General features: G+C 38.0%; 1 protein-coding gene across 1 annotated transcript in view; it reads right to left on the reverse strand.

The window, feature by feature from the left end:
• PDE1A (phosphodiesterase 1A) overlaps window positions 1-25,634 on the reverse strand; it is a 103,124-nt gene that overhangs the window by 24,341 nt on the left and 53,149 nt on the right. The window contains exons 7-12 of the mRNA XM_056110132.1: window positions 19,406-19,531; window positions 16,771-16,872; window positions 16,549-16,669; window positions 5,002-5,083; window positions 1,482-1,602; window positions 224-369 (exon numbers count right to left, since the gene is read on the reverse strand). Of these exons, the coding sequence (XP_055966107.1) occupies window positions 224-369; window positions 1,482-1,602; window positions 5,002-5,083; window positions 16,549-16,669; window positions 16,771-16,872; window positions 19,406-19,531 (698 nt within the window). The remainder of the gene's footprint in view (window positions 1-223; window positions 370-1,481; window positions 1,603-5,001; window positions 5,084-16,548; window positions 16,670-16,770; window positions 16,873-19,405; window positions 19,532-25,634) is intronic.

The raw sequence follows: 25,634 nt of genomic DNA on the forward strand, positions 1-25,634 counted from the left end.
TGACACCCACCAGCTTCTGTAGCCCATGTGTCACCAACAGAACCGAATATCCTTTTTATGTAACAGGCAAATTGGCTTGCTTTTGACTAGTGAAATGATAGACAAACTCCAAAAGTGACCCAGAGCTTGCAGATTTTATATAGGAAGACATATAGAAAGGGAAAAAATGACAGAAAAATTTAAATACAGAGAAATGGCAGTAAGACTTCATTAACAACTTTACCTTGTGCTGCTAACTCTTTCCACCTCTCTTTGTTCTGCTGGATAATGTCCACCAGGTTGTTTTTGAAGCTCTTCAGGTCCACACTTCCAAGGGAGTAGTCTGGAGAGTAGGTCCCTTCATTCATGGTGCCTTTCATATTGGATCGTCTTAAAGAATAAACAATGTTTAGCCACGTAAGGGGGTTTGAGTTATTAGTAGCAACCAAAGATGGCAGAAAATGCCAAGATTGGGGCATGCAGTGAGGTACAAAGCCTGTCACACTTTACAAATCCAGTAGGAAAAAAAACAGTTAGTTTTGTGTTCAAAAGCACAAAACTAACTGCTTAGGTCAGATGGCTCTTGCCCCTTCTTCCTCCTCTCAGGAAGAAGACCACAGACTGTCTCGGACTCCTGAGGTCATTCAAAGACTTTGTAGATCCTTTCCTGCTACTAGGAATAAGAAATGCTCAAAGAAACAGGTGAAAAGTCTCTTTAGGTGATAAAGTCTATCAAAACCAGTGGAAATTTGAGGTGATCTGACCTGAGGAGTGAGGAGGTGAGGAGTCCCTTGGTGAACAGAGCAGAAAAGCTAATCAATATTCTAGAACCCTTGATAGAGTAATAACACCCGATTCATTCTCAACCCTTGATTCTCCAGGGTAAATGTATCTCTATCAAAAAGAATAGTTTTCCTCAGTTTTTTCATTAGGGCAGCATGGATGGGTTTTATTTTTAAAATATTTAAAAAGCTGTGGATTCGGATAGATATTCTGCTACTAGAATGTTAAAATAATACCCCTAGTAAATTTATCAATGAATAAACAGAGTTTAAAATAATGTAAGTAAGCTTAATATATAATGGACTTCACACTTATGACTATGTAGATTTTTAAATTCATGTTGGAAGATTAACTTTGATTTTGACATCATTCTACATATCTAAGTGGACTTGTAGGCAAAGAAACATATTTTAATACATGCAGAAAATAATATATCTGTACTTAATAACATTTTGAATAAGTTAATTGGCCTGTGCATTTTGTTATCTTCCTTAAAACCTTGATTTCTTTTTTTTTTGGTAACTGACATTGTGTTAATTTGAAAGACAGATGCAATTCAATATATGGCCACGAGAGGGAAATATTACACAATAATTCTTTAAAGAATTTCCTTCCTCGATGTAAGAAATAACAAAGATAGGCAAAAGTTGAAATATCGAATTCACATACACACACACACACACACACACACAGAGACACACACACACACGAAAACAAACCTGCTTGGCCCATAGGAAGAAGTTTCTGTTTTTGAAGCTTCCTCTATAAGAGGAACAATAATTTTCTCTGTTGAGTCTGTCAGAAGAGAAAATGTTGGCTCCACTATGAAATCAATGAAGCCTGCAAATGCAGACACAAAAGAAAAATTCAAGATTTATATTCTATCCTTTCTCAAAATTTACGACAAACTGTTATAATTTCTTAAAATTTTAATAATAAAAGAGCTCTGACAGGAGTCCAGCATTTAACTACGCAATTGGTTCTGCTTTTCCCTTGTAATTATTTTTGTTCCAGTAAAATTATCTTTGTAGATAGTTTAACTTCTCTCCAAACCAAACTGTCAGTGTAAATGAGGTAATTTAAGCTTGATAACCCAAGTATATTGGTTTTCCTATTTAATAGCCAGCTTTACGTTGTTGTTAACAATAACTAACCAGAGCGAATATATTTTTCTCAATCAGTAACACGGAGCATTATAATTTCTAAAAGCTCTTCATTTGCTTGTTGACTTTTATTTGCATGCTTATTTTATTTCTACCATTTAACAAGATAAATAATATTTAGTGTTTAAATGAACTGATTTTTTTTCAGACTATAGGAAAATAGCCACTTTTTATTCAGTCAGAGCTCTCTGACAGTGTCTTAATATTAAAAATTGTTGTTTATTAGTCTCTGAATGTAAAGTGCTCATTATATTGTGTATGCATGTTATGTTAAATAAGCAAAGACAACATCTTTGGGAAATAGTGTTAATATCAATACTTTAGGCATCAGCGGGGGAATCAAGACATTTGCATTTATAATACTCATCAATACAAGGTCTGACACACACACAGTAAGAATTAATCCTCCAGGAAGCACTGACCACCTCGTGTTCAACTGGAAGAGGAGAAAACCTATTTTAAGCTCTGTGTACTTTCAGCACCAAGGTCCTAGAAGAGGTGTGGTGCTTGGAATTCCAAGTAAGTTGCCTTAAAAACAACTCAGAGCCGTGGACCATTATCTAAATAAAAGAGAATAACTAAAGACAAGCGCTTTCAGCAATAATATCCCAAGAAAAATACATGCTAGAAGAGTTTACCATCCATCAGATACTTGAATCTAGTAGTCATGTTTCATGTGACTGAATTTGTCATAGGCAACATTAAGGAACATATTTGGGATTAATAAAAAATCGTGAGCCAAGCGATAGCACAACAGATAAATCATTTACCTCAGAAGAGGCCAACCCTGGTTTGATTCCCAGCAACATATATGTGACTCCGAGCACAGAACAAGGAGTAAGGCCCAAACATAGCCAAGTGTGGCCCAAACAATGCCCCCCAAACAAACAACCAACCAAACCCACCACCTTTAATAGTTTGTGTTTTTACTGAAGATTTCAAGTCAAAGAAATGTTAACTGGGGCCCCAGGGTGCTATTTCACTTTCTCTCTGAATTTAAATGGCTGGGAAATGGAGACAGTTGGATTGCTTACCATGTCTATAATATGGGAAGCAATTTAGAATACTGGAGTCTCGGGTAATTTCATGGTCACGGTCCTCCCGTTGTTCATCAATTTGCTCGAGCGGGCCCAGTAACGTCTCCTTCGTGAGACATGTTGTTACTGTGTTTGGCATATTGAGTACGTCACAGGTAGCTTGCCAGGCTCTGCCGTGCGGGCGAGATACTCTTGGTAGCTTGCCGGCTCTCCGAGAGGGGCGGAGGAATCGAACTCGGGTTGATCATGCTGGCTGCGTGCAAGGCAAACGCCCTACCCGCTGTGCTATTGCTCCAGGTAATTTCATTCTTCTAAAATTACCCCAGGAAGCCTATACTCTAACATATTGGTACCTGCTATTGAAACTTGGGTGGTAAAATCTGTACAAGAGGTTTTCAGGGAACTGACAACTGCTTTGAAGTTGATGGTAGGAAAGATAATAGAGAGGTAATGTGATAATAGTTATGCACATTTATCAGTTGGTTCAGTAATGAGGATGCTATTTCAGGGCTAACTATCACAAACCTTTGACCCATAAAGCATACCAATGATTTATTAATATGTATTAATTTATCTGTTTGTGCATATTTCTGTATTAACATTCACTTTTTGTGGTTCCAGGAATCAAACCTGGCCCACATACATGTAAGGAAGCATTCTACCACTGAGTCATATTCTCTAGACCTTGAGCAATAAGGTAAAGGTAAAGGTAAAGGCCCTCCCGTTGATCATGGATTTGCTCGAGCGGGCCCAGTAACGTCTCCATTGGAGACTTTGTTGTTACTGTGTCTGGCATATCTAATACGTCACAGGGAGCTTGCCAGGCTCTGCCGTGCGGGCGAGATACTCTCGGTAGCTTGCCGGGCTCTCTAAGAGGGGCGGAGGAATCGAACTCGGGTCAGCCATGTTGGCTGCGTGCAAGGCAAACGCCCTACCGCTGTGCTATCCCTCAGCCTTTGAGCAACAAGATATTTAATAATGGACTAGACTTAAATTCCCTAACAGAAATACAAATGAAAGAACGAGTATCATAGGTAGCAATACCATTTTATAAATTTTCTATTGTTGGCTTCTCTTTTATAATCATAACATCATAAAAGGGCTGGAGCGATAGCACAGCGGTAGGGCGTTTGCCTTACAAGCGGCCAACACGGCCAACCCAAGTTCGATTCCTCCGCCCCTCTCGGAGAGCCTGACAAGCTACCAAGAGTATCTTGCCTGCCCCGCAGAGCCTGGCAAGCTCCCCGTGATGTATTCGATATGCCAGACACAGTAACAAGTCTCATGACGTTACTGGGCCCACTCGAGCAAATCAATGAACAATGGGAGGACCGTGAACATCATAAAAATCAAAATGACAAGAATTTAGGGGGGGCAGTCTCCCAAGTAATTCTCAGGAGACCAGAGGTTTCTCTGCCAATTCTTAGCCAACTGTGCCAGCTGTTACAGGGCTTGAGGTTAGAGTGTTACCCAGGTCCTGCATTGCCAGGGATTACCCAAGGCACCTAGAGGTGCTAAGGGGTCTCCAGAGTCAAACATAGCTCCGGGACCATATGTTGCTAGGGAGCAAATGGGGTCAGCCTTATACAAAACATGTTTCTTAACTGTTGTGTTATCTCTTCAACTTCAATAATAATTTTCCAAAACAATAGGAGCGATTAAGCATAAAAATCAAACAGTGATAATAGGATAGCTATCTTTATACTCTCGTTAATTTGTCTTATATGCAAAGGAATAATATTTAAAAATAACAAAATAATTTTAAAAAGTATCGTTTCTTGAAGAAGAATGCCTTGTATTTTGAAAAATAAAACATTTAGATTCAAAATTGAATAACAATAGCACTTACTAGTATGCTTTGTTGAATTCATTTTGAGTGAAAGTTTTAGTAATTCTTACTGCTTGGTGGCAAATCATATTTATCATTAATTAGGATTGAGGTTTTTAATGGAAGTATTATCTTTGAACATGATAGATCCATTTGAAAACTGAGAAGCACACACACACTCTCCACAAACCTATATAGTCTTAAGTCTTACCTATTTGTGACTGTGCCACCATGGTTGACTTTCGATCACAAAGTGGAGAAAACGGAAGTCCTAACTCAGCTTCTTTATCTCCCTGAGGAAGGGAAAGCTCATTAGTACAGACTGGGTTTGGAGAAGCTCAGATAACAAGCAACTCAGATACTCAGACAAAAAAGCTGTAACTTTCATTTCTTAATTGGCGCTTTATATTTATAAAGTTTAAAAATAAAACCATGCTGTAGTCCGAGCTGCTTTCAAATGGAACGGCTGTTTGTATCGTTACATTACACTGATCTTCTTTCAGGGACATATTTCAGAAAGATGAACATATTTAGTGCCTTAAGACTGTGTTAGTATTACAGCCCTCATTATAAAGAGACAAATCTTTCTCTTTGGAATTTTATAAAGCCACCATAAAACAGTCATCTCAGGGTAATATTTGGCATTTACTTAACAATCTAAATCACAGTTTTCTTCTCTGTTATTACTAATGCCAAATAATCAACAGTATTTCAGTATTAAGATTTCTTGCTTGTACTGCTTTTTAAATTAAACATAAGCATTCTGAAATGGGTTTCTACTTAAATCTCCCACAGGAAGTAATGAGGAGTATATTCAACATTCTTTAAGTTTCATGTGCATGAATTTATTTTAATGTTTTCTTCCCAAATAAAGTTTAAAGTTCAATTAAAAAAAAAAACCTCAGTTTTGTAGCAAGTAAATGAGCACATATTTATGGTTTAAGCTTAACAGCAGAAATGCAAATTAGATTTTCATCTCCCAAAATACACCTAGGTATTTCAGGCAAAGCTTTATTATCACAGAATTTGTCAATTAGTGATTCTTTTCTTTGCATTCAATTGCTTATGAAGAGAAAGGGAAAAAGAATATTGTACTCCTGTTCACCTCGTTATCAGGCCATTTGTAGGAATATCTGAAGCTCTCCTTTCTGCTGCTAGTTGTTTTCCTCTAGGAGGTATACCAGCCTTAGTTAAGATCACACTCAGGATAATTAATGGTCAGATTTCAAATTGAGGAGACAAACAGGCCTTTTTTACTTCTGCTTTGTGGTGGAAACTAGGTGAAGATTTTGGAGTTCCCTTTCACTCTGCTTTCTCTAACATCTTTTCTTCATCTTTAAAGCATTGTCTAAAAAGATAACTTTAAGGTTTTATTTATACAGTTTTCTGTGCATTTCTTTGAAACCATTACCCTAATTTAGTACGCGTTCAACGGGTTAAAAGCAGAATTGCTTGGGTAAATCTTTTATTTATTTATTTATTTATTTTTATATTTATTTATTGAGTCACTGTGGGAAAAATCACAAAGCTTTCAGGTTTAAGTCTCGGTCATACAATGATCAAACACTTCCAAAAAAATAAATATCCACTCCATTCGAAAATAAATACACCCAGTATTTATTTTTCACCACCAACAACCCCAATATACCCCCCATCCCACCCCTCCAATGTCTATGAGGCAGATGAATTCTATTCAACACTCTATCTACTTTGATTACGTTCATTATTTTGACAAAAGATGCACCATTATTGTTTAGAGTTTACACCCAACAATCAGAACTGCTGAAAAGGCACTGTGAAATAATTTGTTCTCTACAATAATTATGAGAACCATATGATTTTGGATTTCTGATATTTTACTTATTAAGTCTGGAGGGATTTCTGTCAAGAGCCAGATAATTACGAGATTAGTCTCTGTGGCTCTGGAGCAATGGCCATGCTGGAGAGTCGCTCGTGGAGGGCAACTTGGGACCTTGGTAGGGCGTGAAGGATGAGCTGGGAACGCCCCCCTTCCCATGAGGTTTTAGTTGCTCCTTCACCGCCAGCTCATACCTGGCTTTCCAAAAAGCTCCAAGGAGGCCACCATCTTGCTGCCCAGGGGGAAAAAGGCGGAAGACAGTGACACCCTTTCCCTCCTGGTCAGGCATGGTACGGTGGATTAATGCATACTCCATTCACTTTTCTGCCGCAAGCTGCCAGGCTCTGCATTAAGTCCTTGTGCTTCTGGAGCCCTGGCCGTGCCGGGGAGCCACTCGTGGGGGGTAACTCGTGACCTCGGTAGGGTGTGAAGGATGAGCCGGGAATACCCCCCCTTTTCTTGGGTAAATATTACCCCTAAATAAGCAATATAACAATGTATAAAAGTATTTTGATATGTAACAAATAAGAAAATAAGGAGAAAATAGGAAGTAGAGCTTCCAGGATCTCTTACAGAACGCTTCTTCACTTCCAAAAAAATAAATATCCACTCCATTCGAAATTTATATTTAAAGGGGGCTGGAGTGATAGCACAGTGGATAGGGCATTTGCCTTGCATGCAGCCAAATCAGGTTCTATTCCTCTGTCCTCTCAGAGAGCCTGGTAAGCTACCGAGAGTATCCCGACCACACAGCAGAGCCTGGCAAGTTCCCTGTGGCATATTTGATATACCAAAAACAGTAACAACAAGTCTCACAATAGAGATGTTACTGGTGCTGGCTTGAGCAAATCAATGAACAACGGGAGGACAGTGCTACAGTGCTACCCAATTTAACAAGGAGATGGGTGTTAATAACAAATGATCTTAGCACTGTGTCAAAAGACACAGTTGAAATACTGCTGTTAAATGAGTGCTTACCAATAACCTGTGTGGTTTAATTGGCCAGTAAAATGCAAAGTGACATTTTAGCAGACATATTTTTATACTACATAATGTAAACTATTTAATCTAAAAGTAAATATGTAAGACTGAAATAAGAATTTTTATTATTTATGTTTTGTAAGTTAAATTTTACAAAATCCCAGATGGAGATATTTTTATAGACTATTTTCATAGCTAAACGTTGGACATGGGAGTCTCCCGATGGACGGTTCCACAATGAAATAGACCACATCATATTCAATCGGCGGTTTTGCCTAACCGATGTTGCTGTTGTCCCAAAATTCCAAACGGGATCAGACCACCGTCTTCTTCGTGCAAAATTCTACCTCACAGAACGAGGAGAAAAGAATGCAAGGTTTAAGAAGAAGACTCCCAGAACAACCACCAACTGGGAACTCTTTGGCTCTGTTGCAGCAACATGGGAAGATGCCGTCATTGACAACATTGATGAGGAATACGATCGAATGATTCAGCACCTCCATGATTGTGCAAGGAATGCCAAGAGAGAGATAACCACAAAAAACCGTCTTTCTTCGAACACTCTTGAACTTATTCGCCAACGTGGCGTGGCACGTGCCTCAGGCAACCACAAGCAAACGTCCGAACTGGCAAAACAGTGCAGAAAAGCCATCAAGGATGACCACAAAAAACAGGAGACCAGCAGTACTGGTAGATGCAGCAGAAGCTGGGAAAAACATTCGTAATGCCCGCCTGTCCTTCACCAACTACAAAACCAAGATGACTGCCCTCCGACATCATGATGGATCTATCACATCTTCCAGAAGGGCAATGGAGAAGATTATTCATGAATTCTACTCAGATCTCTTTAATAGCCACATCCACTTGCCCACATACCACATACCACATGATGGATATGTCGTTCCCAATGTTCTCCCTTCCGAAATCCAACATGCCATCTCGTCGGTAAAGAAACAAAAAGCACCTGGCCCAGACAAGATCAGACCTGAACACCTGAAGAACTTACCATCAGTACTCATCAATACATTAGCTCGACTCTTCACACGCTACCTGTCTGAATGCAAGGTTCCATCCCAATGGAAAACCAGCAAGACTGTACTACTATACAAGAAAGGAGACATCCACGACATTGGCAACTATCGCCCAATCTGCCTATTGTCTGTCATCTACAAACTATTCACTCGAGTCATCCTGAATAGGATTAGCAGAACACTAGATGAAGAACAACCATGTGAACAAGCTGGATTCCGAAAAGGATTCAGTACCATCGACCATATCCACACAATAACCAAGCTCATTGAGGTATCTCGGGAGTTCAAGATGCCGCTCTGTCTAACGTTCATTGATTTAAAGAAGGCCTTTGATTCTGTTGAGACGGAAGCGGTCATGGAAGCCCTAGCCAATCAGGGCGTACAAACTCAATACATCAGGATCCTTCGTGAGCTCTATTGCAGATTCACTACCAAGATCTCACCATTCTACAAAGAAGTAATCATCCATATCAAGAGAGGGGTTCGGCAGGGTGATACCATTTCACCAAAACTCTTCAGTGCCACCCTCGAGAACATCATGCGACGACTAGAATGGGAAAACATGGGAGTGAAGATAGATGGTCGGCAACTACACCACCTCCGCTTTGCTGATGACATCGTTCTAATAACACCAAACATCAGCCAAGCGGCACAAATGCTTGCGGACTTTGACCGTGAGTGTGGAAAGGTCGGACTACAGCTGAATCTTACGAAGACAATGTTTATGAGAAACAGCCTTGTTCCTGACGCTCCATTCGCTCTCAACGGAACCACCATCTCCGAATGCAACAGTTATATATACTTAGGTCGAGAAATCAACATGATGAATGACCTGGCACCTGAGTTACGCAGGAGGAAGAGAGCGGCTTGGAATGCCTTCAAGAGCATTGAAGAAATAACTAAAAGGACAAAGAACCTCCAACTACGAGCACATCTCTTTGATTCCACTATTCTTCCTGCATTAACATATGCCTCAGAGACCTGGACCCTACGAAAACAGGATGAGAACACTATTCGGGTCTCTCAAAGAGGAATCGAAAGAACTATGCTTGGAATATCACGATTCACTCAAATGAGAGATAGAATCCGGAGTTCTGATCTTCGTCAATGCTCAAGAATCAGAGACGTTGTCTCATTTGCCAAGACATCAAAAATCAGATGGGCTGGACATGTAATGAGGTTTACAGACAACCGCTGGACTAGAGCCATTACTGATTGGATTCCACGAGACATCAAAAGATCACGTGGACGCCCACCTATAAGATGGTCAGACTTCTTCGTCAAGACCCTAAATGATCGGTTTGAGGCTCTACATGTTCCTAAAACGAACAGATACCATTGGGCTATGCTAGCACGCAACCGGGATGAATGGAGACGTTACTGGCACCCGCTCGAATAAATCGATGAATAACGGGGATTAAGTGATTAAGTGATAAGTGATTTTCATAGCTGTGCTATCAGCTATAGCTATAGCACAGTGGGTAGGGCATTTGCCTTGCACTCAGCCAATATGGCCGGCCCAAGTTCGATCCCTCCACCCCTCTCGGAGAGCATGGCAAGCTACTGAGAGTATCTCGCCCGCATGGCAGAGTCTGGCAAGCTCCCCGTGATGTATTCTATATGCCAGACACAGTAACAACAAAGTCTCCAATGGAGACGTTACTGGGCCCACTCAAGCAAATCAACGAACAACGGGAGGGCCTTTACCTTTACCTTTAATGAAATGAACCTAAGAGAAGATCAAATTCAGAAATTTTGAGAAATCTCTGGCACTGAACTCAAAGTTTTAATTACAGAAGCAACATTAGTACTAAACATTCAAGAAACATCTGGTGGAGTTTTGTTGTTGTTGTTGTTGTTGTTGTTGTTGTTTTCACTTTTGGGGTCACACCCAGCAATGCACAGGGGCTACTCCTGGATCCACACTCAGGAATTACTCCAGGCAGTGCTCAGGGGACCATATGGGGTGCTTGGATTTGAACCCAGTACAGCTGTGTACAAGGCAAACACCCTACCCACTGTACCATTTGTTCCAGACCAGTGTTCTTGACTTATACTTAGATTCATAGTACATTATAAAGAAGAAAGGACTATATTTCCAAATTTCTATATTAAAATACTGTTATAACTTCCTGATATGAAAAACTCTCTCATTCAGATTTATAGCAAGAATTATCAATACAGTGGGTTTTTCAAGGAAGCTATATGAAGATGGATAAGAATAAAAAAACAACATAACGAAGTCACGAAATTTACATACAAGTGGTACTACATAGAAAGTATCATGTTAAGTGAAATGACTCAGAAAGAAAGGGATAGATATAGAAATATTGCATTCATCTGGGGAACATAAAGTGACAAAATAAGAGACTAACACCCAAGAATGGCCGAGATTAGTACCAGGAATTTTACTCCATGGCTTGGAGGCCAACCACACATACTAGGGGAAAAGGGAGCTCAGATAAAGAAGGGAACACCAAATAAAGGTGTTGGGAGGATCCTCCCAGGATGGGAGAAGCATAGTAGACTATAGACTAAACATGATTGTCACCCATTGCCTCTTTTGCAAACCACAACACCCAATAAGAGAGAGAGAACAAAAGGGAATGCCCTGCCACAGAGGCAGGGTGGGATGGGGGCTGGGGGGTGGGAGGGATACTGGGATCCGTGGTGGTGGGAAATGCGCACTGGTGGAGGGATGGGTGTTTGATCATTGTATAATTGAAACCCAAGCACAAAAATGTGTAAGTCTGCAACTGTACCTCATGATGTCTCACTATTAAAAAAATTTTTAATAAAAAAAATCACTGTAGTCCTGTGACTTTTAAGGATTTCTGACATAGACACAGAGATATAGTTAAGTGCCTTATGTCAAATATATTCAGGAATAACGATGTACCAAGGAATTCATGGTAAAATATGTGGTGTGGCTAAACTCTCAGGGGTGTTGGACACACATTCAGTTAGTTCACATACATGAGAACACTTTCCTGTTGGAGTTAAAGTCAATATTTTAGCACAGTTTCATAAAGACTTGGTTGGCCTGCCTGTAAAGTGTATTAGCTTTTAATACAATCTCATTCACTTTTACATTTAATAGTACATTCTCCTGTTATGAAATCTTTGTTTCTGAATATGAATGTCATTTACTTGCAAAAATTTGGAGCCTGGAAACTATAAGATTCATTATTAAAAGCTCAGTTATTAAATCAATGTATTATATAGTAAGTTGTTGTAGTTGAAGAGATGAGCAATGTTAGCGAAGATAGTGAGATTTCATATCAGTCCACATTAACATGCCATTTGCTCTTTGCTGGACTGTAACTCTCTTGCCTAATATGTAAGGTAAGGTAAAGGTAAAGGTAAAGGCCCTCCCGTTGATCGTCAATTTGCTCGAGCGGGCCCAGTAACGTCTCCATTGGAGACTTCGTTGTTACTGTGTCTGGCATATCCAATACTCTCGGTAGCTTGCCGGGCTCTCCGAGAGGGGAGGTATGTAAGGTAATTTAAGCAAAGACAGTTGCTTCTGAACATTCTGGGATTACCAAAATGCCTATCATTGCCCACCAAGAGTGCTGTCAAAACAAAAACCTAACACCTCTAGGTACTACAATCTAAAAAATGCAGATCACAAAAATGTTCTAATTGTCATGAAGCAGTGCCTATTTCAAGACTTGACCTTTTATGTTGATTATATTTTAATCTAATATTCAGATATCTGAGTCACTGTGTTACCAGACCTTGAAAATGACAGAAAAGCTAAATAGACTTACAGAACAATTTTCCTTTACCCTGAAATTCACATGTCAAAAATCACTGTCGGTTAGAAACCTTATTAAGTAAGAACAGTCACCTTTCAGAAAATTCCAGAATTGGGTGGAAAATTTCAAAAACATCTGAGTTTAATTTTATTGAATATATTACTTTTATGATTCTATCAGGTATTCTTTTGTTTAAAATCAGCAAAACAGAAATAATATGAACAATGATATTATTTAGAGTTCCAAAAAATAATTTTCAGACACACAAATGAACCTCGGACCCGAGCAACTTCTTGCAGTGATGGCCCTGATTTTGCAATAGTCCATTTCCACTTGGCTTCTCCAGACAGGGGCAAGCGCCGTCCCTCCACCTCCTCTCTAGGAGCCCCGGCAGCTGCCATTTTCTATAAGTCAGCAATAAGCTCCAGGTATGAGTGGTGGTGGTGCCAAATGCCAGACCTCATGGGACAGAGGAGGAGTGGGCCCTTCTCCTCCCCCACCCAGTCTCGGGGCACAGAAATGACGCCACACACAGTCACGATCTACTTAAGCTCCCATATTCCAGAGCCAGGTTCCCGAGACACACAAACCTCAGAACCGAGCAACTTGCTGCTTCAGCGACCTCTTTAGACCCTAATTATTAAAATTTTAGAATTCCTAGAGTGGTCATGTGACTTTATATTGCATCCATAAAATAGCAATACAAAACACATTGTCTAGGGGGTATGGTGCTGCCAGCAGGTCAATTTGTACCTGTGAGGTGAGTGCATCAGCAGCCTCATGGCGCCTTCAGACTTCCAGATACCCCAAAATTGCTGCTGTGTCTTTGGCCAGACCCCAAAAACTTGGGGCAAAGTTTACCAAGAAAGTAAACTGCTAAAAGTTAGATATGTGGGAAACACACCCACAAACCACCTCCGGTTCAGCTATATAATTGGAGGCATGGCCTCTCTGGTTCCTGATTGAACTGCTTAATGGCCACGATCCCAGAGACTCAGAAACAAATCTCGAAACTCAGTGGCTTTTGGCAGAAATGCGTCCAGTCCCTGCAGTATGTTACCAGTGCTGGGTCAACCCAGGTGGGAATAGGTTTTGTGTCTTGGCCTGTTCACCCTGGCAGCCCGGTGGCCGCCATCCTCCAGAGGCCACTGTACAGTCAGATTCGGGCCCGCAGTGACGAGACACGCAGGGCCTCACGGGATGGAGGTGGAGCTGGTCCTGTCCTCCCCACCCCAATGTGACCCCAAGTCATCGCCCACGAACGGCCTCTCTGGCTCCTGATCAAGCTGCCTAATGGCCATGGTCCCAAGACTCAGAAACAAATCTCAAAACCTAGTGGTTTTTGGCAGAAATGCATCCAGACCCTGCAGTAGGTTACTGTCGCTGGGCCACCCTAGGGGAGAAAGGGTGCTGTCCCTCCGTCTGCTCCCCCCTGGTGGCTCGGTGGCTGCCATCCTCCAGAGGCCATTGGACAGTCAGGCTTGGGCCCACAGTGACAAAATTTGTTGGGCCTCATGGGATGAGGATGGAGCCGGTCCTGTCCTCCCCATCCCAAATAGACCCCAAGTCATCAGCCACGAACGGCCTCTCTGGCTCCTGATCAAACAGCCATGATCCCAGAGACTCAGAAACAAATATCGAAACCCAGCGGCTTTTGGCAGAAATGTGTCTGGACCACGCAGTTGGTTACTGTCGCCAGGCTACCCCAAGGGGCAATGGGTGTTGTCCCTCCGCCTGCTTCCCCCTGTCGGCTCAGTGGCCATCATCCTCCAGAGGCCACTGGACAGTCAAGTTTGGGCCCACAGTGATGAGACATTTTGGGCCTCACGGGATGGGGGCAGAACCGGTCCTGTCCTCCCCACCCCAACGAGACCTCAAGTCATCGCCCATGAACAGCCTTTCTGACTCCTGATCAAGCTGCTTAACGGCCATTACCCCAGAGCCTCAGGAGCAAATCTCAGAACCCAGCAGGTTTTGGCAGAAATCCTTCCAGATTTAAGTGTTACAATTTCGGAATTTCAAAATTGTGCAGCCACTACTGCAGCCACATGACATCATATGTTATTCATAACCAGCAATAGAAAACAAATTGTCTACTGTTGCCTTTTCAACAGATCTGAGTTTTGGGGTAAAATCTCAAACAATAATGGTGGGTCTGGTGTCAAAATATTGAATGTGATCAAAGTAGAGAGATACTAATGTGGAAATCATCTGCCCCACAGAAGGGGGAGGGTGTGGGATGGGGGTATACTGGGGTTGTTGGGGGTGAAGAATGGGCACTGGTGAAGGTATGGGTGTTTCATTGTATGACTGAGACTTAGACCCAAAAGGTTTGTAGCTACAGTCTTGCTGATTCAATAATTAAAATTATAAAGAAATGAAAAACTAGAAAAAAAACATTGTCGAGCATTGCCTTTTTGGCAGGTATGAGTGGTGGTGGGTCTGGTCTCGAAATAGCGAAGGTAACTAAAGTACAGAAAGAGAGTATTGTGCAAATTGTCTGCCACACAGGCAGGGGGAGGTGTGGAATCGGGGGGAGATACTGGGGATTTTGGTGGTGGAAAATGTGCACAGGTGAACGGATGGGTGTTTGATGACTGTATGATCGAAAATCAAACATGAAAGCTTTGTTACTTTACCTCAGGGTGAATCAATAAAAAAATATTTAGAAAAATAAATAAAAATAAAAAGTAATTTTCAAGAGTCACTGGGAATTATTAAAGATGATTTCTTTTTTTTGAAACAAATAGATTTTATTTGGATGATATTTAGGTGTGGAGGGGCAGAGAGAGAGAGTGAGAGAGAGAGAGAGTAACGTACTCAAGAGAGAACACGGGCTTCCCCAAGGGTGGAGAGAGAGAGAGCCCCTACACACATCATAGCATTAGACACAAAAGCATAAAAGTACACATCTCAAGAGGGGAGATGTGGGTGACACATGTGCTCGGGCACCAAAAGATAATTTCTTAACCCAGTAAAATTTCTGCATGTCTTTAAGTCACTAATAAAAAATATCATGCAATGTCTTGTCAGGTTTTACTTGATTTTATACTATAGTTTCCTTCTCTATGTTATGAAAGAATTTGAGTGAAACTAATATTAATTCTTTTTAAAAAATACAGAATTCACACTACCTCAGTTAAATTATGAATTGGGATTAGAATTAAGAATTACAATAATCTAAATCTGGGATTTTGATCATAGGAGAGCTTAAATTATAAATTATGTGTTGAAAGAAAGAGATGTATTCCAATGTCAATATTATATGTCTTTTTTGGTTAAAATTTTTGGCAATTCTGTTATAACATTTATTATCATTTATTATGTATAAAAGGAGATTTAATTTAGGTCCTAGGTATATATAGGTATACGTAGGACCTAAATTAAATCTCCTTTTACCATTTGTACCTTTTTGTCGTTTTGATCCTGCTAAAGTTTTATTGTTAAGTACCTGTCCACTCAGTTTAAAAAATATGTCACCTTGTTAGCTATGAAACATATCACTAAATTATAACCACAGATATAATATAGATTCTCTCTTTCCCCTTCAATCATGAAAATTATTTGCTATTTCCACTATAGAACTTACCTTATAGTAGGTAACAACTCATAACAACTAATTTTTTTCCTGAGTATGGTAATATCAAAGATTAAAAGTTTGACTGTATTCTAAACATCACTGTCACTGTATCACTGTCATCCCATTGTTCATCGATTTATTCAAGCAGGAGCCAGCAACGTCTCCATTCATCCCAGCCCTGAGATTTTAACAGCCTATTTAATATATATTTTGGGGTTTTGAATCACACTGGTGGTGCTCAGAGATTTCTCCTGTGCTCTGTGCTCAGGAATGACTCCTGGTGGGTTCAAGAGACCATATGTGGTGCCTATGATTGAATCCATTTTCCATGTGCAAGGCAAGCTCCCCATATGCTGTACTATCTATCACTTTGACTTTTAAAATAATTCTATCCAAAAATATTAATAAATACTGTCCAAAGTTCCAAGAATGAGTTGTGACCAGTTTTTGACATGAAGTCAACAAGCATGAGTTTCTGTACAAAACAGGTATGTGACTATATGCAGAGTGTTTCTAAGAGTCTTTGAACAAAGAATGAAAAAGGTACCTGTCGGAAAAATTCTTCCATCAGTGCCATGGTCCACCGATGGTGCAGCTGCCAGGATTTGGCTGGATGGCTGATGTCTGCAGCATGGAGAATCAGGGACATCGTTTTGGCTCTGTCGATCCTGTTACACCAAGGGCATGCTCAAATGATCAGACCAAAGTATTCCTTGTCAATGTTTTCTGAGTCTAAGCCCAGATTTAACATGATAAAAAGAACACGTACCCATCAGGCTGCTGCAAGCTGTTTCTTATGTTTTTAATTTGTTGGAAGTGACCTGACATGTCGGTAGATAAAACCATCTCAATCACTAGGTTCCGAAGATCCCTGTAGAGTCATCAAAAAGAAAAGTTCACTTGGTCCTTGATTATCTCAAACGGAACATTCCCTTAAATACCACTAATGCAATTTAATTTTTCTTAATGCATATGAGCACAAAAGATGTTATCATTTAAAAGTAAAATAGTGCTCATAAAAGTTTAACTTGATTCACCATTTAGCTTTTAAAGATCTGTAAAGTTGAAGAATGCAAGAACGGTGCTATTTAACATCTCTATCTTATCTTCCTTCTCAAGCCCACAACTCTCATCAATTACAATTACAATTATAATTCCCAATACTATTTTTCTTATTGGAAGGAGCTGGACTTTATTTCATTTATTTGTTTGGTTTGGATGTCACAACCTATGGTGCTCAGGGATTACTCCTGGCTCTGTGTTCAGAGATCAATCCTGGCAGTGTTGAGGATTATATACAGAACTAAGAATCAAATTTGACCCATGTAGAAGACAAGTACTTGAACATCTGTACTCTCTGTGACCCCAGTACACACACACACACACACACACACACACACACACACACACTTTGGGGGGGTAGAGGTTTGGGTTTGGACACAACTGGAGGTATGTAGAAGCTATTCCTGGCTCTATGTTCAGAGGTCACTCCAGAGAGGCATCTATGATGCCAGAAACCAGAGTATGCACTTTATCTCCTGTATTATCTCTCCACCCACTAAAACATTTTAAAGAAAAACTGTGCTAAGTGAATAATTTCCTACTAATAATACCAGCACACTTCTATATTGACACAGACCAGGCAATGTTCTAGGTGTATTGTATGCATATTGAGATGTTTAACCTTCATAAATACCCCATGAACGATATTATTACTCTCCAACAGAGAAGACCATGTCGTTTGCTCATGGGTACTCTTAGCAGAGGTAAGATTCAACTTGTAGAGTTCCTGCTTATAAAGCTGTCATAATTCTATACTCAGGGATCACACTTGGTAGTGATCATGGGACCCTTACCATTTACTCAGGTTGACTGTAACCAAGCCACTTTATTCACTGTACTATATCTCTGGTCCTAAGGGTTCTTCTTAAAAAAATCAGTATATCCCATAGATAAATCAGAGAAACAGACTATTTTTCTATGGTTACCTGAAATTTGTATTTAACTGAATAATCTTTATTTTTAATGATACATTTTGCAGCCCTAAAGTAAAAAGTAGAAAATATTGACTACCAAAGTATCAAAAACTTAAAAAGGAAAGTGGTAATAGTACATTTTACTTTTCCAATGTGTCAGTAAATGTCATGTTTCCATGTCCTATTCTATTTTTTTCCTCCCAGGTAGATGTTTTGAAGAAACTGTTAAGCGTTCCCTTGATATCCGAGTCTTTTTGGTGTATCTAAAGTGTTTTGCCCCAAATAGTGATATCTTTTCATTTTAAAAGTTGAATTCCATATATTGAAAATTAATATATGTTACAAGGATTCCTACTTTCATCACTCTCACGCAACATAATTTTGAAGTTTCCAGTCACTGCAATCATACTAGAAAAAGAAATCAAAAGGATCCAAATTGGAAAAAACTTAAATTATTTCTATTTGCAGATGACATGATAATGTACATAGAAAGTGCTAAAGACCACCAGAAAACTCTTAAAAACAACAACTACTCTTAGAAACAACAACAACTTAGTAGTAGATTACCAACAAATTAACACACAAATATCTATGGCATTGTTAAGCACAGACTGAATGGTAGAAAAAGTATGGCCCAAAAACTAAAAAAAAGGAAAAAAAGAAGTACCACTTCTTGATACTTTTTCTTAAACGAAAAATATCAATTAGGAAGGATCTAGGCATACCTGTGTAAATTGCAGTATTTAGTGCAACAACCAAGATATGGAAACAACTGAACTACAGATGAATGAATCAAGAAATTGTGGTATGTATAAATTGGCATAGTATTCAGTTGTAAGCAAAATTATGTCATGCAGTTTGTCAATGTGTAGGTATAACTAGAGGGTACCATATGAGGGAAGTCAGTTAGAGGGGCAGATGCAGAATAACATCTATCGTATGTGTAATATAAAGATACATATTAAAGGAGGAACAAATAGTCTAAGACAGAACTGGAGTTCTACACAGAACTGAGTTAACCTGGTTGGGTGGGAGGAGTGGAGAGAAAATGAAAGGGGCATTTGTTACACAGGTGTAGGAAGTGAGCCCTCTGTTAGTGGGTGTAGTGTTGAGTCAATGTATTCATGAAACTACTATAAACAGTATTGTAATCATGTTGCCTCAATAAATACAGGGAAAATTAATATACTATGTCAGATACCATTTATAACTAAATCTTGTGTTTAATTTACATCAAACACAAAACTTTGTGTCTTGCTCACGAAAAAAGTCTTCTTGGACTAATCTTTCTTGGCATTATTTGGTCAAAAGAATGAAGTTTGTGATATTAGTAAACAAAAGAAACTTCCATATACTTTCTTTACTTGAAGTCACATAATATAATAATTTCCTGAAATAGAATTTCTTTAGTTTTCCTCTGAGACTCACCTCCAGTCATCTTTGGTTAAATTTACTAAGACATTCATTTCTTCTTCTTGCATAAGTCTATAAGCTGCACTCACATGGTGGTTCTCAAGGACTGAGCGATCATTATATAAAATGGCAACATCTGACCTAAGAAACAAAAATAAAATGTGCAGTAGAGTATATAATTTATTTAGACTTTATGGGTCTAAACAAGAGATAAGTCAAATTCCAAGACTTCTTAGAGGAAAAGTCCTGTAACTTAATATTTAAACTAATATCAAGTACTTAGATTTCATTTTTTTAATTACACAGTAACTTTTTAAGGACTTTTTTTTCTTTTTGGGTCACACTCGGTGATGCACAGGGGTTACTCCTGGCCCTGCGCTCAGGAATTACCCCTGGCGGTGCTCAGGGGACCATATGGGATGCTGGGAATAGAACCGGGGTCACTTGCATGCAAGGCAAACGCCCTACCAGCTATGTTATTGCTCCAGCCCTTTAAGGACTATTTTGTAGTTCTCAATTGAAACTTAGAAGGATGTGGGATGAGAGAAAGAGTGCAAATATGTTAAGGAGAAATTACATAGAGACAAGCAAGCAAGATACATGTTCAAGGGAGAACACTGGCTTAAAGAGCAAGCTAAAATAACTATCTTCTAATATTTATCAATAAACCCATCATCTTTTCATATGTTTTCCTTTTTATGTGTATCAGAACTTAAAAAAAACCTTCATACTTTAGAACATTTTAAAATTACTAGAAAAATTGAAATGAAGTTACAGAGATTTTTCATGTAATATCTAGCCCAAACATACAGAATCTCCCTCTCTCTTTCATATCACCATCTTTCACCAGGATGGAACATTTGTCTGACATAAACACTGACATATTAATACTCATAGATAATCTGTATCTATAGTTTAATATACATGGTTTACATCAGGATATCCTGTTATGTGTTCCATAAGTTTCAACAAATGTATGATGATATGTATTCACAATTATATTATCACAGAGTGATTTTTATTGCCCTAGAATCTTCTATAATTTTCTTATTCCTTCATCCCAGCCCCATATTATGTGACGACTACTGATCACTTACTTTCTCTGGTACACTGGTATACTGGAGTATACTCTTGCACAGCGTGTGCCCATTTTATATGGATTCTTTCTCTTAAGTTGTACACACTTTAAATCTCTCATGTATTTCTATGGATTTATAGCTCCATTAATTTTAGTATTAAATACTATTTTTTCCTTTGTATCAAATTTATTGTTCAGTATTGATTTTAATTTTTGACAATTTATGAAAAGCTTGCCAAATATCTGTATTCAGGTTTTCAAATTTGCTTTTATTCCTCGTTTCCCCTTGTTATTCAGACACTTTTATTATTTAATACAAAGTAATCATTTTTTTCAATTCCATATATGAGCAGGTTAATTATATTAATCCTCTATCATCATACAGGAGTTATCGCTGTCTTTTCATCTCTAAATGTCTTATTTTATGTCTTTTAATTCTTAAAGTTTTTTGCTTGTTTGATTTTCATAATTGGAGGTGTTGGGTTGAGCCCAGCAGTGCTCATGGGCTATTCTAGGCTCTGTGTCAGGAGTGACCGTTGGTGGTGCTCAGGGTACTATATGTATTTCTGGGGATAGAACGAGGGTTGGCTTCGATCAAGGCATGCGTTTTAATATATGCACTATATTTCTGGCCCATTGTTTTATATTTTTAATAGTATCATGTAGTTTCTGTTACACAGATCTTTTATTTTCTTTGTTGAAGTGATTACAAAGTATCTTATTTCTGTGTTTTGTTTTGGGATAACACTTAGTAATGCTCAGGGCTTACTACTGACTCTGTACTTATGAATCACTCCTGCTGGTGGCCCGGGAACCATCTGTGATGCTGAGTATCTAAATGGAGTCAGCCAAGTTCGATATAAGGAACTCAATTCCTGTACTTTCTGCTTGTACTCTATGTCTTTCCCTGTATTTCATTATATTGAACAGTTGTTTATGGAATTGTTTTCATTTCTTCTTTGTTATTTTAAATAAGGATTCAAATTATTTTTGTATACTGATTGTATACCACCACTTTTCTGTTTTCATTAATCTTTTCTTATAGATTTTAAAAAAGAGTCTAGAATATCCTCTGTATATTATCGTATCTTCTGAAAATAATCATAGTTTGAATTCCCTTTGGATTTGAAGTTCTTTTATTTCTTACTGTCTGTTTGATCTAGCTAAATTCTCTAACAGTAAATTGAATAGAAGTAAAACTAAACAGCCTTGTTTATTCCTTATTTTAAAAAAAGACACTTTTTTTTCCACAGTTTTGTGTAATATTAGCTAGGGGCCTATAGTATAAGGTTTTACAATGGGTGAGATAAATTACTCCTATGTCCTTTTTATTGAGATTTTTGTCATAAATGAGTACAGGATCTTCTAAAGTGATTTTTCAGCAACAAAGGATAGAATATTTTTCTTTTATTAGTTATAATATAAACACAGATTTATTTGCATATATTGAACCATCCCTGGAATAAACTCCTCATCCTCTTCGTCTTGGTGTATGATTCTTTGATGCATTATTGATGTTTGCTAATATGTTAAAATTTTTGAGAATTATTGCATCCATGTACATTATAGATATGGTGTGTAGTTTTATCAGTGTGTGTGTGTGTGTGTGTGTGAGAAAGAGAGAGAGATATGTCTTTGATTTTGGTCTCATGGAATGTACTTGCAAGTGTACCTTATTTTCAGAATCTATAGAGAATAGTCATAATGTACTTAAAGAATAATAAAATTCACAAAGCAAAGTCATCTCTTCTTGTGTGAACATCATAAATTTATGTTTTTAATTTTATAAATTGCACAGCGGTAGGGCGTTTGCCTTGCACGCAGCCACCATGGCCGACCCGAGTTCGATTCCTCCGCCCCTCTCGGAGAGCCCGGCAAGCTACCGAGAGTATTCGATATGCCAGACACAGTAACAACAAAGTCTCCAATGGAGACGTTACTGGGCCCGCTCGAGCAAATCGACGAACAACGGGAGGGCCTTTTACCTTTACCTTTATACAATTACAAAGTTGTTCATGATTGAGTTTCAGTCGTTTAATGTTCCAACACCCAATCAGCCCTTCGCCATCATACATTTCCTAACACCAATGTACCCTCATGCTGCTAGTATGTCTTTATTAGTAAGTAGAGCCTGCTATGTGAATAGCATATAGAGGGATCAAAACGGAAAGTGTTTCATCATTGAATGAATATTACATGGTGCAAGATTTCACATGGAAAACTAAACCAGAAAAGAAGCTAAGAAGCTGTGGAATCCTAAAGACAGAACTAAATAGAGGTTGCCCAAGGAAAACACTTCCAGAAGTTTGATAAGGTCTGAAAGATGCTACAACTTGTGATTCACATATCATTAGTCTATGACTTCAACTATAGCCAAGGAAGTTTTTCTAGGACTATTTCATCATATGTTGCAAGTATCTTTTTAAGGAAACAATATCATACTTTATTAAGCCAGATTTAGTTGTAGAAAAATATGAATGATTTTGTCTTATAATTCCAGTAAGATAGAAAATGCAAAATGGTTTTAATATTTGAGATGGTCTTTGATTACTAAGAAGACTCTAAACAACATTTTAGTATCCATAGCAATATTCATTTAGAATTTTCATGAAGCAGAAATTACTTTCATTTGTTTAGATTTGCAAGGATTTTATTAATAACATATCTGTGTGAATCTGAATACATCATTGAACTATGTTCTAAATTACTTTTCATTAGTTTTACAGTATCAAGTAAATAGGTTTCCATACAAAAGTAACTCTAAATTTAAGTAATGATGAGGAATATAAAACAGTGGGATTATTGCTATCAGTGACATACAACCCTTTTTCTCCTTGGTCAGAATGTTAGGCAACAGTGATGGTTTTTCAAAAGTATGTTGTACTATTGCATTTGTAGTCACTGCTTTTTTGTTCACAAAATTTTTAGTTTCTTAATACAATAAATTCATTAAATAATTTATTCCAGTATACATTTATAAGAAAACAAGTAAATACTGTGTTGTCCTCACTTTTTTATTTTAAATTTTAATTAAACTGTTTTTTGTTTGGTTTTAGAGCACACCTGGAGTTATCATTTAGTCCTGGCTCTGTGCTCATAGATCACTCCTGACAGTGCTTAGAAACCACATGTGTTGCTGGGGATCAATACATGTCCATGGTGAGCTTCATGCAAGTCAAGTGCATTAATCTCTGTATTATTTTCACATTTTATATAGAGTTTCATAAAACAATACAAGGGAGAGTGAATTCCTCTCCTCCTTCTTTAATTTTATCTTTCTCTTTTTTCCTCTTTCTCTTGTCTAATTTCTGTGATCTTCATTGTTTCTCCTTTTTGGATAGGGAGACTTACACCCAAAACTTTTTAAAGCTTGCTCCTGGCTCTTTTTTCAGGGATCATTCCTGACTTTGCTCAAGAAACCTGGTTTTGGCTACATGCTACGTGCCAGGTAAATGCCTTACCCATTCTACTATATCTACAATACTAACCCTCCTTTTCCTTCTTAAGTAAATTAAGACTCTTTAGTTGTTAGATACTAGTAAAAACTGAAAACTAGAAGTAATAAATTAACGGTAGTAATGAACTAAAACATTAGAGAGGGCTGTTCTGTTGCCTCCACTTTTTATTTATTTATTTACTTTTCAAAGAACATAAGAAGTCACTGGCAACAAATTACTTAACTCCTAAAACACTTGTCCTATGTAAGCTCCAGTTCAAAAATGGGTCCTATAGACTTTTAATCTGAACAAAACCCCCCATACTCATGTTTATAACAAACTTAATTTCTCGGTGCCAAAATTTGGAAACTGCCAAGATATCCTTTAATATTTATAAGCCCATATACCATGGAACAGTTACATAATAGTTATTGATCAGCAATGAAACAGATATAAGAAGTCATGAAAAGACTAAAGACCTTTACATATTGGTCCCCCCAAAAAACTCTATAAAAGTTTCATCATGTGTGGTTTCAGTCATATGACATTTTGGAAAAAACAAAACTCACACATTAAAATCAGTGGTTGCAAGAAGAGAAAGGAAGGAGAAATAAATTAGGATGCATAGGGAAAGTTTAGGACAGTAAAAACTATTGTGTATGATTCCTTAATTGTGAATATAAAATATCATGCATGGTATAACATGTATAATGTAAATAATAATCATTAAAATAAAGGCTTTGGCTTATCAATTGTAACTAATGTCCCAAACTAATACAAAAAGTTAATAATGAAAAAGGGATGAAGGATAGAAGTAAATTCACTATTTTCTGTTCAATTTTCCTATAACCTTTACCCTACTCTGAAAAAATCAAGTATATTATTTTAAAAAATTAAATGGATAGATTAGTTTTTTTTTTGGTTTTACCTTCCAAATATAGAGAAATTGCTAGTGGTTCTATAGAGATTCTGGACTCTCAACTTAACCTTTTTCCTAAGCATCTCTAACTATTGAAGAAATGATAGGAATTTCAGAATTTCTGTATATAAAGTGAGTTGAATACTGATGAATCCCAGACCAAATTCTGATGTGCAGGCACTGATATCTCTTTTTCCAAAAGGAAATTAGGGTACCTTCTTCTTTTGGAGTGAATTATGTTCTTTCAAAATTTTATGTAATAAAGACCTAAGGCCTAATGCCTTTGAAAGTGAATGTATTAGAGAAAATGAATTTAAAGAGTTAAATTTACATCAGGCCCTAAGTTTGGGACTCTAATTCAATAGGACTATGTATCTCTATATATAAATAATAAAAGTCATATGATGACATAATAGAAGATAGTCATCTAGAGTCAAGTAAAGTTATTTTAGGAAAAACCAACCCTGCCAAAACTTTGATCTTGAACTTCCAGTCCGCAAATCTATGAGAAAATACATTTCTTATAAGTGAATCAACCAATATATGGTGGTTTTTAATGGCCAGCCATAATAGACTACTCTCCACTGTAGTACTGGGACTTAATACGTGCTAGAATCACCATTATTTAAACCTGAATTCACATTCCTGTTATTATAAATTTGGTTCTTCATGCTAAGCTAGAAATAACATGTTTTATTTTCATAATTTTCCCAGCAGCTTAATTTTTGTTACACAAAAATGCATAATGACACCAAACTGATACTTTAAAAAAAAAATCTGTTTCAATTTTTGGGGGGAGTCAATATCTGA

The sequence above is a fragment of the Sorex fumeus genome, unplaced genomic scaffold, assembly GCF_029834395.1.
Source record: "Sorex fumeus unplaced genomic scaffold, SorFum_2.1 ptg000009l, whole genome shotgun sequence".
Taxonomy (NCBI): domain Eukaryota; kingdom Metazoa; phylum Chordata; class Mammalia; order Eulipotyphla; family Soricidae; genus Sorex; species Sorex fumeus.